Raw genomic sequence first — 21,452 nt, forward strand, 5'->3', positions numbered from 1 at the left:
GTATGGTTAATTTGATTGACTCTTTCACTTAAAGCAGGCATACTGACGAACAGGACCATTGGTTTCTGAAGGAAGTGACTGGTTAGGAAGCATCGTAAACTCATGCATTCAGATTTCTTAAATTGTGTTAACTTTGTTCTTGGACCAGTGGCAACAGTCTGACTCATTTGGTTGTACATCACCTTCATTGATTTATTTATACAATTCCGAGAGGAGGGGGAAGCAGGGCCTGTGCATAGTCGCAGCAGACCAAAATCTTGTCATGATACTTAGTATAGTATATGTGATCAGAGAACAGAACATGAGCTGTTGCCATTTCTGTACAGTATGATCTGTATCAAGTGTTTAGTAGCCCTAGTTACATTCTGGAACAGGAAAAGTACAGTTCTCTAGACACACCTTGCTGGATAGTGTCATCCACCTTGAGTCTAGTGGTTAGGCTTTCTTTGACTCAGTCTTTACTGCAGATGATGATGGCCAGGGGACATTTTCTTTCTTGTAATGTGTCAGGTTCTGGAGCAAACTGGTGAAGCAGTCACCAGGCCCACATGGTATATATCTGAGATTTCTGAAGGAGCTTAAGTATGAAATGGCTGAGCTGCTAATAATCTTATGTAAAGACAGCTATTATTCTATAAGGTTGGAATGTAACAATGTTGTATCTGTATTTAAAAAAGCTCTGGCAATATGTGGGAAATCATAGACTAGTAAGTCTTCTGTATGTTCTTGTAATTATCATTTCAACCAAATTTGCCAAGTAAAATAGTGCTATCTGGAAAATCGTAGATTAACCAGCGTGGTGTCTACAACGGAAAATAATAACTTTTGAGAAGGTTCCTCAGAGGCTACCAACAATATCTTTCTCATAAGATGAAAGACAAAATAGTGCCATGGATCAAAAACTGTTCAGGAGATAACAGAAGTGACCATTTAATCTATTTTCATAGTGAAAGCACAACAGGTGTATGGCCCAAGGTTCTCTATGTACTTATGTTCACTGTATAAATAATTGCTTGGAAACTGATAAGTAGTGAGGAAGCAAAAGTTAGATGTTGTTTAAATTAGTCAGGACCAGAAGAACTTGAGACGTTTGACCAAGCAAGGTAAATATGTAACAATGGATGAAGTTCAGTGTCAGTAAATGCAAACTAGCATTCTGGAAGATTCATGAGTAAAGTATCAATCAATGCAGGAAAGTGACCCAGGTGATGTAGACATCTTAATAAAGACATCAGTGTGCAGTTGCAGTCAAAGAAAATGTGATTTAAGGAAGAGGATGGAAAATACCTCTACAGTACTGGAGACCTCCCCTGAAGGAGGAATATGGCAGAATTGGAGTGTGTTTAGGGAAGAATTAAAATAAAGGGCATAAACGCATGATTGAAAAGGGGATTGTTTACTTACCTTAATTTACCCCCTTGTGAGAGTGCATGATGCCTTTAATTACATCAGTTTTTTCCCCAGAACTTCCTCAGTGCACATGATGAATGGGTCTGATTGAGCAGCTATTCAATAACTTGTTTCCTCACTGTTTGCTGCAGCCTTATTTACTGCTTGCCATTCAAACCAGGTGCCAAAGACAATTTCCTCATGGGCTTTTTGCTATAGTATCGAGTGCTTCACAAACAACTTATTTTTACAACCCCCTGTGGGGTGATGGGGCTCTATCCCCATAATATAGATTGAGGCAGAGAGTAGACCCTTCTGATTTTTAAACTTTGAGAGCTTGGTTTAAGATGTGGGGGGAAATTCCAGCTACTATAATGAAGACAGTGGGGTAACATGGGGCACATGTTGGGCCCACCAATCTCCTGGGACCCACAACTGTGCAGGAAAGATCCCTGGCCCGGGGACCACCAGGACATATGTGGTGGAAAGCTTCATTATTGAATTTCCTAACTTGAGTGCTGGGCTTTAACTCATGTTTAATATTTTAATTTTTTTTAAAAGCAAATTTGATTTTTCTAGTGGTGGTATATTAACTCCCCCACCAGGCCAGCAGCAGCGTTGGAAGCTTTAGATCAGGGGTGAGCAAACCTTTTGGCCTGAGGGCCGCATGGGGTTTCATAAATTGTATGGAGGGCTGGTTAAGGGAGAGGGTCATGGCCCAGCCCCCACCTCTTATCTGCTCCCCCCCAACCCCCCCCTATTCCCTGATGGGACCCTTCCCCATCCACACCCCCCCTGCTCACTGTTGCCTGATTGCCTCCAGACCCCCACTGCTGCATCCAGGACCCCTGCCCCATCCAGCTACCCTTCTCCTTGTTTCATGACTGCCCCCCCAGGACCTCTGCCCTCATTCAACCCCCTGTTCCCCCCTGACCAGCACCCCAAACTCCCCTGCTCTCTATTCACCCCCTGCCCCCTTACTCCAGTGGCTGGTGGCGCTACAGCCGTACCAAGCCACCGCTGCCACCACGCAACACAGAGCATTGGGTCAGGCCAGGGTCTGCAGCTGTACTGCCCCAGGAACTCAAAGCCCTGTTGCCCAGAGCATTATGCCAGCAGAGGAGCGAGCAAGCGGAGGCTGCAGGGGAGGTGCTGGGGCTAGTCTCCCAGGCCAGGAGCTCAGGGGCCAGGCAGGACCATCCCATGGGCCAGATGTGGCCTGCACGCCCTAGTTTACCCACCTCTGCTATTCCACTCCTTCCCTTCCCCCTGGCTTGACTCTTGTCCCTTTTGTATTTGCATAAGGTGGCTTCCTCTGCTACCCTACCTGGACACCAGCAGGGGCATCACTGAGAGCATAGGACAGAGGGGTTCCCTGCTCTCACTCACATTCCCTAGCTCAGGGGTCATGAGGTTTTACATGGGTTGCAAGTACATGCATGAAACACCACAACTGTTATAAAATATATAATTTAAATCTATATACCTTCTGCAGTTTTGTGCTGTTGCTGGCAGCAGTACTGCCTTCAGAGCTGGGTGCCTGGCCAGCAGCCACCACTCTGGTCACTCAGCTCCGACGGCAGCGCATGCTGCCAGCATCACCACAGAAGTAAGTGGCAATGGGCTGCTAGTAAGTCTACTGTGAAGTGATATTGACCGTTTCTTCACACACCACCTAGTACTCAACAGTAACTAATTAAAAAACTTTTCTGCTTATAAGAATTCAATGTTTAATTTAAAAGCTGTGAGAAAAGGTACATTAATTTTAAATAGGGTTATAAATTTAGCATTTAAAATAGTGGTTTTAATTTAGATAGGGAGATGTCTGAAAGGGGTCACCCATACAAAAAGTTTGAGAACCACTGCCCTAGCTCAACCCTAGTCCACGCTGCCAAGAAAGTGGCTTTCCCCCTGCAGCCTAGTGTAGTTAGCAGTAGGAGCAGGGGAAATAGAGCATGCTGGGTGCAGATAAGATTTTAGCTGTTTCACTCTGACCATGTGAAAACAGATTTTTTCAGAGGCTTATAACTGGGTCCAGTTTCAGTTCCAATCTCAAAGTATGGGGGTACAAGGGCTTCTCAAAGAAATTCTAAAAATTTTAAATATGGGAAAAATGTATTTCCCCCTAACTTTGTTCTCAAAACCTGCTAAACCATTTTGCATGAAACCTTCCAAAATGATTCCCATTGGAGTTTGGCAAACTTCAGCTGTTTGGGCTGAAAAGATATAAACAACTGATGCTTAAATGGGGAAATGTCAGGCAAACTTCAAATGGAGTGCTACCAGTCCTACCTGTAATGAAGAACTTAGAATTTCATACCTACAATGAACCAGCCAAATACCTCCTCTTTAAGCAGACTACTAAATACTTTCCCAATGTAAACAGGTCACTCATTATGATAAACTGTTTTGAAGAGAGATTTCTATTAAATGGAGCATCCTAAAGAGACACCACTTCCATGTTAAAATTTACACATTTTAAAATGGGATTTCAGGCTTATACCATCCTTCTGAATGGACATACAGAGTGAGACGTGTACCTGCCTGAATCTTGTATATGTGAATGTTGTACTATTGAACCAGCTCAATTTAACTAGAGCAGTGAACCGATCTACTGTACAAGGTTCTAGTTCAATAAATGCTGCTTGAAGTGGTACTGAGTGTATGCAGAGTTGCTGGTGCTCAGCACATCAACATCAATACAGCAGCAGATTGCCCCTCAAAAATTTCAACTAGAGGGGCAGTTTTAAATCACGTGAAGCCCTCTCTGCTGGGGGTGTTAATACTGCTGCATGTTTAGAGAAATGAACAGCTGTAACCTGTTGAATAGCTTAGTAGCAGGTGTGTGCACCTCTGTAAAAGCAGATTCTTGTACTTCAGGCACCTGCTCCATTTATCACATTCCCAAAACACTACCAAACTTGTACACCTCTACCCCGATATAACGCTGTCCTCGGGAGCCAAAAAATCTTACCGCGTTATAGGTGAAACCGCGTTATATTGAACTTGCTTTGATCCGCTGGAGTGCGCAGCCCCGCCCCCCCAGACCACTGCTTTACCGCATTATAGCCGAATTCGTGTTATATCGGGGTAGAGGTGTACTAAGGGTTTCCCCCTTCTCTACTAATAGTTTGAATATCTAGGTGAGTTGTGATTTAAAGTTGCAGTCGGAAGATTGGCTTGTATAGTCAATCATCATCCCAATCCTGTCTGTTCTGCAACTGTCTTTTATACACATTAGTACTTGTACTGCTTTTTTGGGGGAGGGCTCAGACATCTTTGCCCCCAAACCAATGAGGGGCTAGTTAAGTGGGAAGAAAGCATTACACTAGACTAATTTAGTCCTGCCATTTTACACACCATTAACTTTGAGAGTAGTAGAAAGAATAGCTACATTGCACAGGAGTTTTCCTGAGGTAAGCGTGCAATGAATGGAAACTACTGTAAAGCTAGCATTGGGTGCTACACTGAAGGACAAAACACTCCTTCCCCTCCCATACTGGGCTAGCCCCCAAAAGAAGCTTCTTCTGAAGTGGGACATCAAAAGCAGTGAAATAAACAGGCTTTGGTTGAAATAAAAACACTCCCAGACTAAGGGAGTGTTTTTCAGTACTGAGAAACTAGACAACTGCGTTTTCCCTCTGCTTTCTTCAGAGGATAGTGCACCTGCCTCTGAGGACAAAGATCATTCCAAAATGCCTGTCATCTTTGCATTTAAATTAGAGCTTCCTTTTACCACCAAAAAACATTTGAGCTAGCTGAGCTGTCTCCATGACGGTAGGTGGGTCCTATGAGGCAGAGTTCTGCGTGGCTCGAAAGCTTCTCTCTCTACCACAGAAGTTGGTCCAATAAAAGATATTACCTCACCCACCTTGTCTCCCTAATGTCTTCTGGATTGGCAGATGAACATATAGGAGAAAAATAACCTTTATAAAGTCATGTGCCCCAGTTAAAAAAAAGCAGATGGCTTTGAAACACTGGCAATGTTCCCACTAACAGCTTGCATCTTCTAACACTCAAAGCACTTTAAATAGGAATTTTATGGTGCCAATAACCAATTTCTTTAGAATAACAGCAACTATGGAATTAGTTCTGCAACATTAATTTTTTAAAATGTAAAGTAAAGCCACCTGACACGAAGCTCAACAAAAACATTTAGAACACTATGGCAAGGTTCACATATTTTATTTTTTTATTCATATAGTATGAAGGTTCTATAGTTCCCACAACATATGATGTAGCATGCAGAGGAAAAACTAAACATTCAACATAACCATTTTCCCCACACAAACTAAAAAAAACCCTTATCCCCCCCGATAAGGAAATAACAATAGTACTATTTTCTAGAACGCCAGCCAAGATATGCACAAGCAAGTAAGAGAAATAGAAAGCATTTGCTAAAATGTTTGTAACAAATACTTATGTACAAAAAATTCACAAAAGACTAGTTCCCCCTTGAAGCAGAGCACATGGCAGTTGACAATGGAACAGATACAACCACTGGCTGGGATTATAAGCCACGTACTGATCCAGAGGAAGAAAGTTACATGTAGTGGAGATTTTCGGTTTGAACATTAACATTTACCAAAGTTTGGCAACATTATCTTTTTAAATTATGCAAATTATGTAAACAAGAGGAACATTTCAATTCGATCTACATGCAAAACTTCATGTCATGCAAGGACACCAAGCACCTGGATTTCTCTCTCACAGACAGAGCCCATGATGTGCAGCACTCAGTTGAAGGAACAGCTATGGCAGACAGGTGCTCCATTTAAGTAGGTTCATACAACCTGTCCTTTCCACTGTTGATTATAAAACATTTTTTAATAGAAAAACTGCTATACAGCAAAGATGTACTATCCTAAAAATCTAGTAAATGTGTTTTTCTTCCAGCCAATAGTACCATTGCAGAAAAGGGAAGGGATGATATAAAGTTGTAAAACATGGCTCGCTACTTTTATATCACACAAATATATCAAGTTACCATCCATTAGAAATCATGATATGGACAAATCTAGGAAAGAAAAAAAAATTCTCCAATTGAAGGACTGGAGAAGAGGAAGAGGTATAAATTTAGATAACGTGAAGTTTTACTCCTTCTCTATGGCATAGGTTAACAAGATTTCCCCCCCGTATGAATCCTATATACATATATCTCTCTATAGATATAGGGATATATATAAAATATTACCAGTTATTTATGCTACCTGTAGTACTTTTTTTAAAATGCAGAGGGGAAACTGTTATGGTTGAAACAAATTTAGTGGCAATAAACATTTTATAATCGCACTAAGTAATGTATAAAATGAGTAAATGGGAATCCTGCACAATTATATCAATCCTAAATTTCATTAAGCTAAGTGCAAGAGAAATCATGAATGCAACAAACATCTTCAGCTGTTGTATCTGAAATGAATCTCACAGCTGATTTATATATCCTTAGGGCTATTTAATAGATGCAACTGCTCCCAGTTAGTAGGTGACAGAATGAAGTGACCATATAAGCATGCTGCAGTTACTATATGCATACAAGGACTAGTTCTTGGCATTAGCATTAAACTATATTTTCTCATACTATTAAGCAGAGCTGTACTACAAGTTATTTAGCAAAGAGAGACAGTCCCTGGTAATATATTAACAGGTATAAATAAACAGTCTCCTGTGTTACAAAAATGTAATTAAGGTTAATTAACAGGAAGCAATGCTTTGTCAGCCAGTCAATATATAGAAACATCTGAACAGTCACAGGAAAAGGAAAACAGTTGACCTAACACCCTGTTAAATTTTTACATTCTTCTATTATATATATATATATATAATATAAAACTGTGTGAAATAAAAGTAAGGATGTATATCCATATATTGAACTGTTAATGTTCTGCTTGGCACTTTGTACTCTAGTTTTGTTTCTGAATCAAGTATATTAAATTAAAGCCCATCTAACTACTACATATAGAAAGCTACATATATATCTATATATAAATAGACACACATATATATATAGATAGATATTTCCTTGTTATAAAAGATGAAGAAAAATAAATTAAAAAGCCAACCCCTTCCCTTTCTCCACCACACTGATATGCTCTTCCCATCTTGCTGTCCTTCAGACTTTAAAGTGCTACACTGAGTTATTGAGAGAATAAAGTTCAATAACACTTAGTTGGCTTCATGAGGCTCATGTTGGAAAATGTGGCTTCACAGAGAAAAATACTTCCATTTAAATACACAGAGAGCGTTGCTGGACGTCTTGAGCAGATCTTCAGAGATGGAGAAGAAAGCAAAAGTGTTGGGTGGTGCCCTAAAAAGAGTCACACATCTACCACCATCTTTTTGTGGATATCTAGGCCCCCTACAACCTGAAATGGCAATGAAAAACATTTAAAGTTAAGAGAACTGAGAATTAGTAAAATTATATTAAACAGCACACCACATAAACATACTTCTACTTGCATCCTCTTAACAACTTGCTACCTCCAGTCAGTTGCTTTTTCTGCTGCGCCCCTCTTTTCTGGCCTTTCCACACCAGCTTACACTCCATAGACTGAATAGGCCAAATTCACAAGTAACACATAAGGGGGTGTAAGTTATGGCAAGTAGGTTACGTGTAACAGAATCTATGTTAGTGCACTTCACATACTGAGGGAGCCAGATGAATAAATCATACCAGCTTATTCTCTCTTAGATCCACTTATACTGACCTCTGAATTTATTTGTCAGCTATGCTTTTCATACACACAAGCCTCCTTGAATAGGAAAACTATCACTGAAAATTAAACCTCTGGAAGTCAACATGAGGAACCAGGAGCTCAGGGAAGCCCACTGGCATCCTTGGTAAAAGAAGGGGCTTGCACAAAAAATATGGGGAGCAGCCAAAAAGTACTTGGGAGCTTCCAAAAACAGCATGATACACATGTTCAGAAAACTAAGGGAAGATGCAAAAACAAGGAGGCAGGGGAGGAAAGGGTGTGCAAACGAAAAGTGGGGAAAGTGTGTAGCCGAAACAAGGGAAAGAAATTCAAAGAAAAATGATTGTGGAGGTAAAGGACGCATCAAAATCAACAAAACGTGAGAGAAAAATCAATGAGGGGAAATCAAAGAACAATGGCATGAGGGGAGGCAGAGATGGAGAGAGGTGGAATGAAAGGAATGGGTGAGGTATGGAGCAGAACAAAACCAGAACAAACAAACATGGAAGAAACCCACACATATTGGAAACTGAAGAAAGGAGAGAGAGAACAAACAGCAGAGGGGAAATGGGCAGAAAAACTGTAAAAGAAATGCTGAGGACAACGTATATACAATGGAGGAGTAGAGAACAAGACAATACAAGCGTGAAAAAGGTTAGGGAACAACAAAGACATCACCTATTTAAATATGTATTGGCAGCACTGCTGTTGTCATGCTTGAGAAGGGAATTCATTCTAAGCTCTTGTTCACTAATGCAAATAAATTACTAGAAAATTTACTCCTTATTGTATTTCTAATGCTGGTCTTAGTCCAGAATACAAAAATTTTATATTTTAAGTTTGGTAAAATTCCATGTGGCCATTTCTTAATTAAAGCAGCATGAAAAATGGAGATTTTAATCCTTTAAGAAAGTTTCCAAGTACTATAAGAGAAAAGGTTTTCAAAATCTGCACTCAACCCATACACCACACTTAATGAGGAATGAATGATTTCTATTGAACTGAAGCTATAACCTCATACAAAGAGCATACATGTACGCAATACTTTTTTCATTAAGCCATCCAGATTTACATGCCTCCATACTCATCAATTTAAATATAATAAAATCAAAATACACATACATATTAATGTCATGTGTGATCATTTGATTTTTTCCTCAGCACGTTTTTGTAAAAAGCACTTGTATTTCAGTATATAATTTACTACTTTCCTTTTAAAAAGAAAAATATACAGTCTCATGTTAATTCAGTCTCACGGGTGAGCATGTTATATGCATAAAAATCCCCAATTACAAAGGCATGATTATCAGACACACGATAATTCAAATGCACTGCAGCTTTATATTAAATAAATTTTAAAATTCTGACTTCAATTAATTATTTTTGTTGATCACTTTTTAGGACCAGTGCTTAGAATAGTTTATTGGTCCTGAATGCGTTCATATTGGTCCAACCAAGTAAACAGATCGCACCGCCAGCTCTTGCAGGACATGAAGTATCTATCTCACAAAATCAAGTTATTCTGATGATTATTTCCATCCACCCCTTCAATTGTGACATTTTTAGCAAAAGCATTCTCTCTCTCAGGTGCTTGGCTGGCTGATTCTTGTTCACATGCTCAGAGTCTAACTGAGGGGATGAGAAGAAATTTCACCCCATGTCACACTGACAGTGACCTTATGGGTTTTTCACCTTTGCAGGATATGGTTGTGGCACTTGCCAGGATTCTCTGGATATATCTCACTTGATCATTTCCCTGCCATTGCAGGGGCCTCGAGCACTGTTGCATCTTGGTCCCTCCTCTTCTCTGCCTGTGGCACATAATACTCGTCTCCTGTGGGATGTATTACTTTGATCTCATTTTGGCTGTTGTGTTTAATCTGTGAGTGGTGGCCTGGGATATACAGAAGGTCAGACTAGATCATCTGGTGGTCCCTTCTGGCCTTAAACTCTATGACATCTTTGAGAGTCTCTTTCAGAGCACCTCTTCCATGTATTCATTTTTGTAAACAGCACCTCCCTTCCCATCCATGATCATGGACTGTCCCTGTGGCTACTATAATAACTTTTTAGATGAAAAAGCAATTATAGAAAAGTATTGGGTATTTTAAATCTACTTTTAATGAATTTTGCTGCTGGAAACAAGGACAGTCAATTTCCATGGACCATTAATGGTCTACAAACAGTTTAGGAACCACTATTTTCTACCATTTGAAAGCCTGGAATCCAAGGCACCTGTTTCAGGTTTCTCAATCTAGAACATGAGTTCTCAAACTTCACTGCACCACAACCTGCTCCTGGCAAACAAAAATTATTACATTGACCCCAGGACAGGGGACAGAAGTCTGAGGCTGCCCAAGCCCTGCTGCCCTACGGAGTGGAGGGGGCAAAGCCTGAGCCCCAGCACTCCAGGTGGGGGAGAGGGGCTGAAGCCCAAGGACTTCAGCCCCAGGCAAGTGGGCTGTAACCTGAGCCCTGCCACCCAGGGCTGAAGCCCTCGGGCTTTGGCCCTGTGCGGTGGGGCTTGGGCTTCAGCCTGTGCCCCAGCAAGTCTAAGCCAGCCCTGGCAACCCCATTAAAACGGGGTCATGACCCACAGTTTGAGAACCGCTGATCCAGAAGTTCACTTTTGCCATACAGCAATTCCCAGACATGGGTAGTTTTCAATCGTTTTTTATACATCTCAACAAAAAGGATGCAAAAATTAATCCACTGTATTTGCAGCACAATATTTTGATAATTTTTTCTATAGACAGGTCTTAGTCAAATTGAAACATCTGAATCCTGAATAAATGCAATCAGCCATTTTATGATTAATTTTACTTAGACATGTAAGATATGAGCAATAGTCATATTTTAAATATACAGTAACAATTCACTTGAAGTTGTCCCGGTTAACGTTGTTACGTTGCTGATCAATTAGGGAACATGTTCGTTTAAAGTTGCACTATGCTCCCTTCTAACATTGTTAGGCAGCCACCTGCTTTGTCCACTGCTTGCAGGAAGAGCAGCCCGTTGCAACTAGCTGGTGGGGGCTTGGAACCAGGGTGGACCCAGCAGCCCCCCCATCAGCTCCCCGCTCCCCGTGCAGCAGCTGCCCAGCAGGCTACCAATTGTGCACAGTTCAGCTGTCCCTGCCCCCCCCCACTGCCATGTGCTGCTCCTGCCCTCTGCCTTGGAGCTACTCCCAGGAGCCTCCTGCTTGCTGTGCGGGGTGGGGTGGGGGGGAACTCATGTCAGGGTGTCCCCCCCGCACCCCGCTTACCCCATCTTCCATAGAATGGGGGGACACATGACAGGGCTCAGGACAGAGGGAGCTTGCTGGCAGCAGCTGCGGTCTCAGCAAGCTGATCTAATTAACAAGGCAGTGTACTTAAGAGTAGAGTCAGCGTACTTAAAGGGGAAATGCGCCTCTCTCTCTCTCTCTCTCTCTCACACACACACACACACACACACCCACCCCCCCACGGTGCGTGTCTCTGTCTGCGATGCTGTCTCCCCTCCCTTCATTCCTGCTGCCTTGTAGAGTGTGAGTTAACTCTTGAGGGCTCAGCCAATTGCTAGTTCATCATTTAGCAGTAAGGCATTCCCTGGGAAATATTCCACCTTCTGACTCCACCACCTCAACCAAGCGTCACAATTATCATCACTGTGTACCAGTATTAAATTGTTTGTGTGTGTATCTATAGATAGATAGTCTTTTGTCTGGTGAAAAAAATTTCCCTGGAATCTAACCCCCTCATTTACATTAATTCTTATGGCGAAACTGGATTCGCTTAACATCGTTTCGCTTAAAGTCGCATTTTTCAGGAACATAACTACAACGTTAAGTGAGGAGTTACTGTAATTGTGGTAAAACCAGTCTCTTTAGGTCAAACTGTATTTTAGATATAATTTTAGTAAATCTAAATATCAACATTTTTCCCTAGAGAATACTTACAGCACAGAACTCTTCAAAAGATATTCTTCCATCACCATCCTTATCTGCATTAATTATGGTTTTGTCTACAATTTGTTGTAACTGAGTGTCTTTGAGATTGTTCCCAACCATCATCTTCAGCACTTGGAAGAGCTCCCCATTGGAGATATAGCCATCTTTGTCCATATCATAAATCCGGAAAGCAACTGCAGAAAATGAGTTAAAGAAAAATTCAATAGTAAATATGACTTGCCAACAAAAATTTCCACTAGACTGAACACTTCTCAGAAGGCAGATACATAACTATGTATTTTATATGGTACAACTGAGAAAAAAGGTTTTGCATTGTTTTCTATAGTCACATTGATTTTTAATCATGAATTTATAAATCCTGGCAGACAAGGATCCTACTATATCAGACAAAGAACAGTGAACAATTCTACTATAATTTATTTAACCCTTTAGTAGGAGAGATTTTTTAACACTCAGGCCTGGTCTATACTAAAAAATTAGGTTGGTTTAACTACATTGGTCAGGGGTGTGAAAAAGTCACTCTTCTGACTGGTGTGGCTAAGCCAACCTAAATCCCCATGTAGACAGTGCTAGGTCAACAGAAGAATTCGCCTGTCGACCTAGCTATCACCTCTCAGGGAGGTGGATTACCTAAGCCGATGGGAGCATCCCTCCTGTCAGGATAGGTAGTGTCTACACTGAAGTCCTACAGCGGCGCTGTAATGTTTGAAGTGTAGGCAAGCCCTGAGTGTAAAAGTATTCCATTAACACTGACAACATTAAGCAAACAACAAAAGAATTCAGCAAACAAGAAGTGCATCATAAGCTGGGCCACTCACATTAGAGACATAACCATGGCCTTCTGTGGCCTGGCTAATCAACACCCCAATTGGTCAGTTTACAGCAAGCCATTTGGACATGGTCTAAATCTGGAGTGGTGGAGTGTTGTTTTTTAATATTTCGTGGTAACAACTTTCCTTCCTACATCCATATTATATCTTTAATTATTGCAATAAAGATTAAAAGAAAAAGCAAAGGTTTGACCATATTATGCTTCTGAAAGATACATTGTCAAAATTTTGCAGGAACAGTTCAGTATTTCTTTGTTTTATTGTATAAGCAAAAATCAAATGATTTACATACTGTCAAAAGCAAAATGATGTGCATTGCTCATAATTCCTTTAATCTAAAAAGGATGTGGACTTCGTTTTGCTCATTCAGTAGGGAATGCAACAATGCTGCAGAGGCAGCATGCTCAGGCCTTTTTGTGAAGGTGCCAGTGACCTCCTCAAGAGGTATGGAGTCCCAACTCCTTCAAGATAGTCTCCACCTGTCCTGCCTGATATAGACTTCTGTCAGAGAACATGCACCCCAGGAGGAAAAATGTTTTGTTAAAAGCAAACTACATTTGAAAAATATCAGAAAAGCGGTCATAAAAAATCAAAGTACTTACACCTCAACTTCTGTTCCTTATCCCCTTTGACACTGAACTGGGAGACTCCTTCTATAAATTCTGAAGAATACAGGTCAGGAAAAGCATTTACAAATCAGTAGTGTATATATATATTTTCAAAACCCTGTTTATTGCAAACAGAAACCAGAATATTCAGAAATTAATTTTTTTTTTTTTTTTTTTTTTAAACAAGACTGTATTATTGGGAATGTCCTTAGAACACAGCTTACCTCAAGGAGGAATAGTGTCGCCACATCCTTATGAAGGCATTTCTAGCTCCTTTCAGCAGGAAGCACCTCAAACCAAACACCATGCCCAATGTACTAATATATATCAAAATGTACTTAAAATAATCAAAAGCTTGGACTTTCAAAGAAATACAATTTATATAAATAAGGACTTGAAACGCCTACTGTATTGACTTCAATTGGAGTTGTGGTGTGTTCAGTTCATCTCAAATCAAGCCCTAAATTTCATCTTGGATTACATGAACGTGACCATATTTTTAATAAAACAGGCACATAAATAGTCTTTTTAGAAGGGCGTTATAAATAAATGTGAATATTAACAAAATGACACTCAAACTATAACAAACTCCAAAACCACGCAATTCCCAGAGCCAGATCTTGCAGCCTTTACTCACATGTGTAACAGCAAAGAATCAAAAGAACTACTGATATAAGGTACATAGGATCAGACTCCAGAGCAGGACTTTCTGAAGTCCTGGAAGGTAAGATGCTGACCTAATAAGAATTTTGTAGTTAAAATACAGTAAAGAAAAAAGTACAAAGGCTACCATTAGAATGGAAATACTGACTACCATTTGTTGGCAAAAATCCCCAACAGTTTTCCATTTTAACAATAAAATCACCAAACTGGTTTAATAAAATATTTTTGTAAATGTATAGGTAGAGTGAACAGAAGATCTGATACAGCTGTACTAATGTGATTTAAGTGACTTTTTTCCTGTGTTTGAGAAAGATGTTAGATGGATATCAGAAAATGAGTTTCTCTACAAAAAAAAAGTAGGTAGAAAACAGGAGAAGCAATGCAAGTTTCCCTGCAGTGTCTACACACGCGTGCCAGCAATGATATTTTTTGTGAGGTGGCCACTTGTTCAGCAAAAACTGGATTGAGACTACCATTCATTTACGTAAGTCACCAAACATGGCCAGATGGCAACAGTAGATTCACTGCCACAAAACACATTATGACTGCATCATTTTATGATACAAAAATCAGACTAGTGCTAAATCATCTGTTACAGCTTTTCGCAATCACATTATTTGAGTTCATAATCTCATGAACAATATAGTACCCTCGCTTTAACAAGTGTATTTTGACAATTATTATGTGCAATGTTTATATAGTTTTAGAGGATGACACTGTTGAGGAAAATAGTCTTAACATTCAAACATTCCAATTTAGTTGGGTTTTGTTTTTTGCTCTTGTGCTATAACAGCTTGAATGTACTTCATGTTTACTGTTTTCTTCAAATTTTATTGATCAAAATATCTATATCATTGAAATTTGGTAAATTCTAATCAGACAGGAAAAATTAGAAAAAGACTTTTTAGTCTAATCCTGAAAAAATCCTACATTAATTTCAATGGGAGTTAAAGAAAACTTGCCACTCTGAGGATTGGACCCTAAATTAAAGAAATATTAAATCTGATAATTTGGCATTGGAATAACTCAGCCCCTGACCCTCTAAATGAGCAACATTTTAAATAATGTAGCTCTCTAACACTTACTTTAGAATTCAATTGAGACTGATTTTGCTTTGTCATATCAGCATTCTCTCTTTTTTGTTTGAAAAAGTGGCAAACTACAGGTAAAAAAGACTATTAAATAGAAATACAATACTTCTATAATTTCTGTAATTTACAGAGAAAAACAATTTTCAATCTAAACTAACTGTCATAGAAAAATATCACATACAAGGTATTTTAGTCACAGAAGAGACTGTTGTATGGAACCCAAAGGTGTTGCAAATTATCCTGGAAAGATTCCCACACCAGTCTAAGAAACCTGGTCTAGTACTGATGTAATGTACACACAAGATACGATTCTGTCACAAAGATCACGGATTCCATTATTTTATGGAACTTTCGTGACTTCTGCTGGGACAGGACTGAAGCAGCTGGCTGGGACATCAGCCCAGGGCTGCCGGAGCAGCATCCAGCCCCAGAGCAGGGGCCCCTGGAACAGCTTGCCAGTGGTCCCAGGCCTGCCGGAGTGATGGTCCTGATCCTGGTCGAGGTCAGTCCCCTGGGGGCTGGAACAGCAGTGAGGCTGGAGCAGCTGCAAGCCCCAGCAGCGCTGTTTGTCCCCTCCAAAGGATATTTTTAGTAAAAGTCAGGGACAGGTCGCGGCTTCCATGAATTTTTGTTTATTGCCCACAACCTGTCCCTGACTTTTACTAAAAATATCCATGACAGAGTCTTAATCTTAGTAATTGTGTAATACCTTAATCTTGAGGAAATATTCCAAGAAAAAAATCCTATTGAAAAGGCTATAAAAAATTGGAACTTATTTCTCATTAAAAATGAACTATTTAGATCCAAATATTTATAGAATCACAGAAATGAATATAGGGCTGGAAGGGACCATGAGAAGTCATCAAGTCCAGCCACCTGCACTGAGGCAGGACCTCAATCATGCATAACAGGTGTTTATCCAGCATGTTCTTAAAAACCTCCAATGATGGGGATTCCACAACTTCTTAGAAGCCTATTCCAGAACTTAACTACCCTTACAGTTAGAAAGTTTTTTCTAATATCCAACCTAAATCTCCCTTGCCACAGATTTTAGCCCATGACTTCTTGTCCTACCTTCAGTGGACATGGAGAGCAATTGATCGCAGTCCTCTTTATAACAGCCCTTAACATATCTGAAGACTTATCAGGTCGCCCCTCAGTCTTCTTTTCTCAAGACTCAATTTCCCCAGTTTTGTAACCTTTCCTCATAGGTCAGGTTTTCTAAGCCTTTCTTCATTTTTGATGCTCTCCTCTGGACTCTCTCCAATTTGCCCACATTTTTCCTAAAGTGTGGAGCCCAGAACTGAACACAGCACTCCAGCTGAGGCCTCATCAGTGCTGAGTAGACCGAGACAATTACCTGCCTCCCATGTCTTACATACAACACTCCTGTTAACACACCCTGGAATGCTATTAGCCTTTTTTGCAACTGCATCACCTTGATGACTACGTTTCAATTTGTGATGCACTATAATGCCCAGTTCCTTTTCAGCAGTACTACCACCTACCCAGTTATTTCCAATTTTGTACATGTGCATTTGATTTTTGCTTCCTAAGTGAAGTACTTTGCACTTGATCTTTATTGAATTTTATCTTGTTGAATTCAGACCAATTCTTCAACTTGTCATGGTCTTTTTGAATTCCAATACAGTCCTCCAAAAGTATTGCAACCCCTCCCGGTTGGTGTAATCTGAAAGGCTTATAAACACTCTCCACTCCATTATCCAAGTTATTAATGAAAATATGGAATAGTTTCAAATCCTGGACTGACCCCCTTCAGAAATCCCACCAGATACTCCCTCCTACTTTGACAGCAAACCACTGATAACTACTTGTTGAGTATGTTTTTTCAACCAGCTCTGCAATCACCTTATAGTAATTTCATCAAGACTATTTCCCTCGTTTACTGGTCTATAATTGCTCGAGTCCTCTTTGTTTGCCCCTCTCCAGTCCTCTGGGATCTTACCCATCTTCTATGACTCTTGCTAATAGTTCCGAGATTGCTACAGCTGCTAATAGTTCCGAGATTGCTACAGCTAGTTCCATGTGTCTCTTAAAAGTTTAGTTAAGTAAAACTGAACCCACACATTTGTAATTCTCTCCCACCCATCAGGTCTTTTTCATGTTAAGGAGGAAAATAGTTTTTAGAATGCCTAGATTAATATTGTTTCACTAATATACTCTAAAATGGATATCAAGGATGAAAGTGAAGTTAAGAATATGAATAGTAAGAAAGATTATTAAACAAAATAGTTAAACCAACAGAAATTGTTATATTGGGTTATGCATTAGGAAATAAATACATTTAAGTCTTTTATATACACATTCACAGGAATTGTTCGTATCTATTTCTAATATATAAAAGTATCTTGTAAGTGTGTTTCACCCTTAAACCTGTAAGTGGATTTCACACTTTATTTTGCTCTTACAAAATTTATTCTATTTTTTTTTACATCAGAGCTGAAATTAACAGTTTCCAAGAGTTAGATCTTCTAAGAAAATGCCAACATCATGTATTATAGAGCACTGTATCTTACCTTTGAAGTCCACTTCTCCATTCCCATCTGTGTCAAATATATCTATTACTCGCTGTACTAATGGGTTCTGTTGTAACTCAGGCAAAGACATGAACTCTTCCACACTCAAAGAACCAGAGTTGTCTAAATCAAGCTTCTTAAATCTCTTTCCTAGCCGCTTAATCTCATCTGCGTCAACTAAAGGGGAAAAAAAACTGCTTTCAGAAAGATTTCACTGTACAAATTTGCTACTTAATTATAATGTTTGCTCTGATGTATTTAATTCAATATTTCTCTTCCAGTATCACAATTGTTATACATCTCTGCAAAGCTTATATACTACAGCAATGATCGCAGACACTTTTTATATTGAAACGTTTTTATGGTAAGCTTTTCAAAAAGTAATTTTATGGTAAGCTATCAAAAGGCACTTACCAATTTTTGTCCCCGCCCCAGCCATAGCACACAACCTTGTGACTCTGTATAACTACTGTATGCTGACTCAAGATTTTAAAGGATTGATAATGTTAAGCTAATTCTTATTTATGGTCACGTGGTGTGTTCTGGCACCAATGACTGCAGCTGGCTGTGCAGCTTCCTAGCTCTGAAACCCCCAGCCTGGGCCTGCCTGATGCCCTCCCAATCAGCATCTGACACCAAGGAACCTTCGAGGAGGGGGTTTTAGCAGGGTGTTCATTGGTTCCATCTGAAAGCACAGTCATTTCTTTCATTTATAGTTAATCCTTCAACAGCTGAAAAAAATCATGAATGATTTTTAATAAGTAGTAGTAAACTATTAAGAGTTACCATTAAACTAAGCATTAATGGTAATATTTAAAGAAAGGCAATTATGCTTTTATTAGTTTATGTAAAACAGAAAGTAGTAGTGCTACTTTGTTATGCCAAAAAACATACTTGTTGTATTTTACTAGCATACTGGAACTCTGTTTGGTGTTTTCACCATAGAAAGTTAAAAAGATCGATGGCCACAGCAAAGCCACTGCAATTTTGCCACCTAAAATCTTGTAATAGACTTTTAAGAGACTCAGGGTAAAATTTCTTTATCAACCTCAAAACCAGAACCTCTCCCATCCACCCACCCACCCACCAGCCTGTCAGTGGAAGAACAGAGTAACCTACATAGGTACAGAGCCCACTTTATCACAATCATGATCAAATTTAAAACAATGTTATTAGAGACAGACAGACAGACTTTGGTAACAACTCTTCAGATACTATGGTGATTGTCATACAAATAGCTTTAATAAAATAAATAAAAACAACAGACCTTTTGTACAAATATTTCCTTTCATTAAATTAGCTACACCCAAAATTTAAAAACTCACTTTATGCAATATTTGACATTTGATGCTAGCTGAGATTTTTCAACAATATATTCTGCATAAATATTCTTCACAAGAGTTGTCAATCTGAAATTTTTTTTTAAATGCCATCATGTTACTATAACAGAAACAGTTATCTGTTCTTCCTTTAAAAAGTTAGTTTATTGGAGATACCACCAAGTGCTCTGCTCATTGTGCAGGGAGCTGGTGGAAAATTGGCAGAAAATTACTGTGATCGAATGTACCACTGTATTCATACCCTATACACGATTGTAATCATCTTTGTACAACATATGCCTTGCGAAGTATCATTTGAAAGCTAAACTCGCTGGTCAATAATATCATGATGAAATGTGCGTAGCAACCTTATATGTAAAGTTATGAATTCCTCCTGAATGATGTTGGTAGCACATAGTCAAACCCATGTAGCCCCCTATTAGGCAGGACAGGTCAAGCAGCTCTTAAAGGAATGTATATTTACTTCAATTGACATATAAGTAGTAAACAAGGACCTTGAGACAGCAAGAGAGAGACAAGGCAAATCTGCATTTTAGCAAAGCACAGCATGAAACCTCTTTCACAATGACTATCTCCATGCTCACAGTGGGAATGAAATTTATCTCAGGGTAACCTTCAGAAAAATGCAATTTCAAAGGGTGACTGAACTACAAAAGTGAGGGACAAAAACACAAGTTCTCTCTCCCTATCTATCTCTCTCTTTTCCATCTAAGACAACAAAAGAAACAGCCTATGAACTTTGAGAGCAGACCTTGACTGAAATTTGGTCAGCCCTGTTGCTGGAAGCATGTGGTAACAACTGTACCTTGAAACAAGTCTAGTTTGTTAAGTTTAGAAAGTGTTTTATCTTTATTTTTCTTTTAACCATTTCTGCCTGTAATGCCTTATACTTGTACTCACTTAAAATCTCTTTGTAGTTAAATGCAGAGTTTTGAGATGTATGATTTCCCTTTCCCCAAGTTAGGCATACTACAGCTTCCTTCTGAAGCCATACAGATGTGGTTTCTCCCTGTGTGCAGAATAGGCAAAGCTTCCAATCTACCAGCCTGTCGGCCCTGTCAGCATAACCCACAATAAATATGGCTCTTTGTCCCATCTAGAGGCTGTACCATATAAAGGACTTGTGAGTCTGCTAATTTCTGGTTTCCTTTAGCACAAGGACATGCTTTTAGATTGAGGTCTTGGATTCAATCCATAAAGACAATCCAACCAGCATTATCATTACAAGTGGATGCCTGTACGGGGATTTGAAGGAGTTTGTACCATACACCACCACAGTGTATCTCTGTGTCCCGATTGGTTGGACCAGCTGTAGAGATTTGAGGCTACTACTACCTCCAAGCCAAGAGATATGGTCCTTTTGCTCAGGCAGTAAAGACCCACACTCTTAGAGCCAGAGATCCCAGTTTAAATCTTCACAGACAACTTAGCCAGGGGCGTCACTACATCAGCAGCAATACGAGTCCTGGAAGAGGACAGTAGTAGCTGGGGTAGACACAGCTGCCGCACCTCCGAGCCAAGGTGTGGGGTGGCTTTTGCGGGGGGGGGGGGGGGGGGGGGGGCGGGGGGGTGAGAACAAGGCCCTACCAACTTGGCCAGATCAGAATTTTACCGAAGGTTTTTTTATTTTACAGTTTATCGTGAAGTTCTGCAGCAGTAAGTATGGATAACTGCTCGCAATTATGGAGACGGGGGAAAAAGGCAGGCTCTTCAAGAATAGAATTTTCCCCCTGCTGTCAGTTACGGTTCTGATTCTGCCTCCAGGGCTGCCAAAGCATGCTAAATACCCACTTTAGCATCTATGTACTTATCTATGCTGAATATTGCTTCCTCAGCTGCCTGCACATGGAGCTGGCAAGAGATATAAAGTAAATAAAGCAGCTCTGAGCACCAGTTTATTTAATTACACTTTGGATTGTTAGCATGCTGCATTCCCCCTTGCCCATGATCTTCTGCTTAGAATGAACACTATCTAGGGTGTGTGCGTGCATAGTAAAGCACCTCACAGTAGTGCCAAGGCCATGTTATTCATCAGCTCTACAGTGCAAACAATGCTGGCAGAGCTACACTGAAACCCCTCTGGACCTCATAAATAGCCTGGATCACTTTATGCTAACCCTTATGCAGAAGGTGCTTAACAGATTAGGAAGGGGAAGCAAAATACTCCTGGCATTTGGCCAAGTTACAGAAAACAATTCCTCTGATAAAATACACAGATAAGGTATGACTGTACGTTCCCACTCCGTATCAGTATATCAAATATTTTGTTCATAGTGGGCTTGTCTACATTGCCACTTATGTTGCTCAGGGTGTGACAAAGTCACCCCCTGAGTGATGCAAGCTACACAGA

General features: G+C 39.9%; 1 protein-coding gene across 1 annotated transcript in view; it reads right to left on the minus strand.

The window, feature by feature from the left end:
- Positions 1 to 5,558: 5,558 nt before the first annotated feature.
- PPP3R1 (protein phosphatase 3 regulatory subunit B, alpha) overlaps positions 5,559 to 21,452 on the minus strand; it is an 82,400-nt gene continuing 66,506 nt past the window's right edge. Inside the window, exons 3-6 of the mRNA XM_054022394.1 lie at positions 17,763 to 17,939; positions 13,466 to 13,525; positions 12,022 to 12,206; positions 5,559 to 7,751 (exon numbers count right to left, since the gene is read on the minus strand). Of these exons, the coding sequence (XP_053878369.1) occupies positions 7,704 to 7,751; positions 12,022 to 12,206; positions 13,466 to 13,525; positions 17,763 to 17,939 (470 nt within the window). The 3' untranslated portion in view covers positions 5,559 to 7,703. The remainder of the gene's footprint in view (positions 7,752 to 12,021; positions 12,207 to 13,465; positions 13,526 to 17,762; positions 17,940 to 21,452) is intronic.

Source organism: Malaclemys terrapin, chromosome 3 (genome assembly GCF_027887155.1).
Source record: "Malaclemys terrapin pileata isolate rMalTer1 chromosome 3, rMalTer1.hap1, whole genome shotgun sequence".
Classification (NCBI taxonomy): domain Eukaryota; kingdom Metazoa; phylum Chordata; order Testudines; family Emydidae; genus Malaclemys; species Malaclemys terrapin.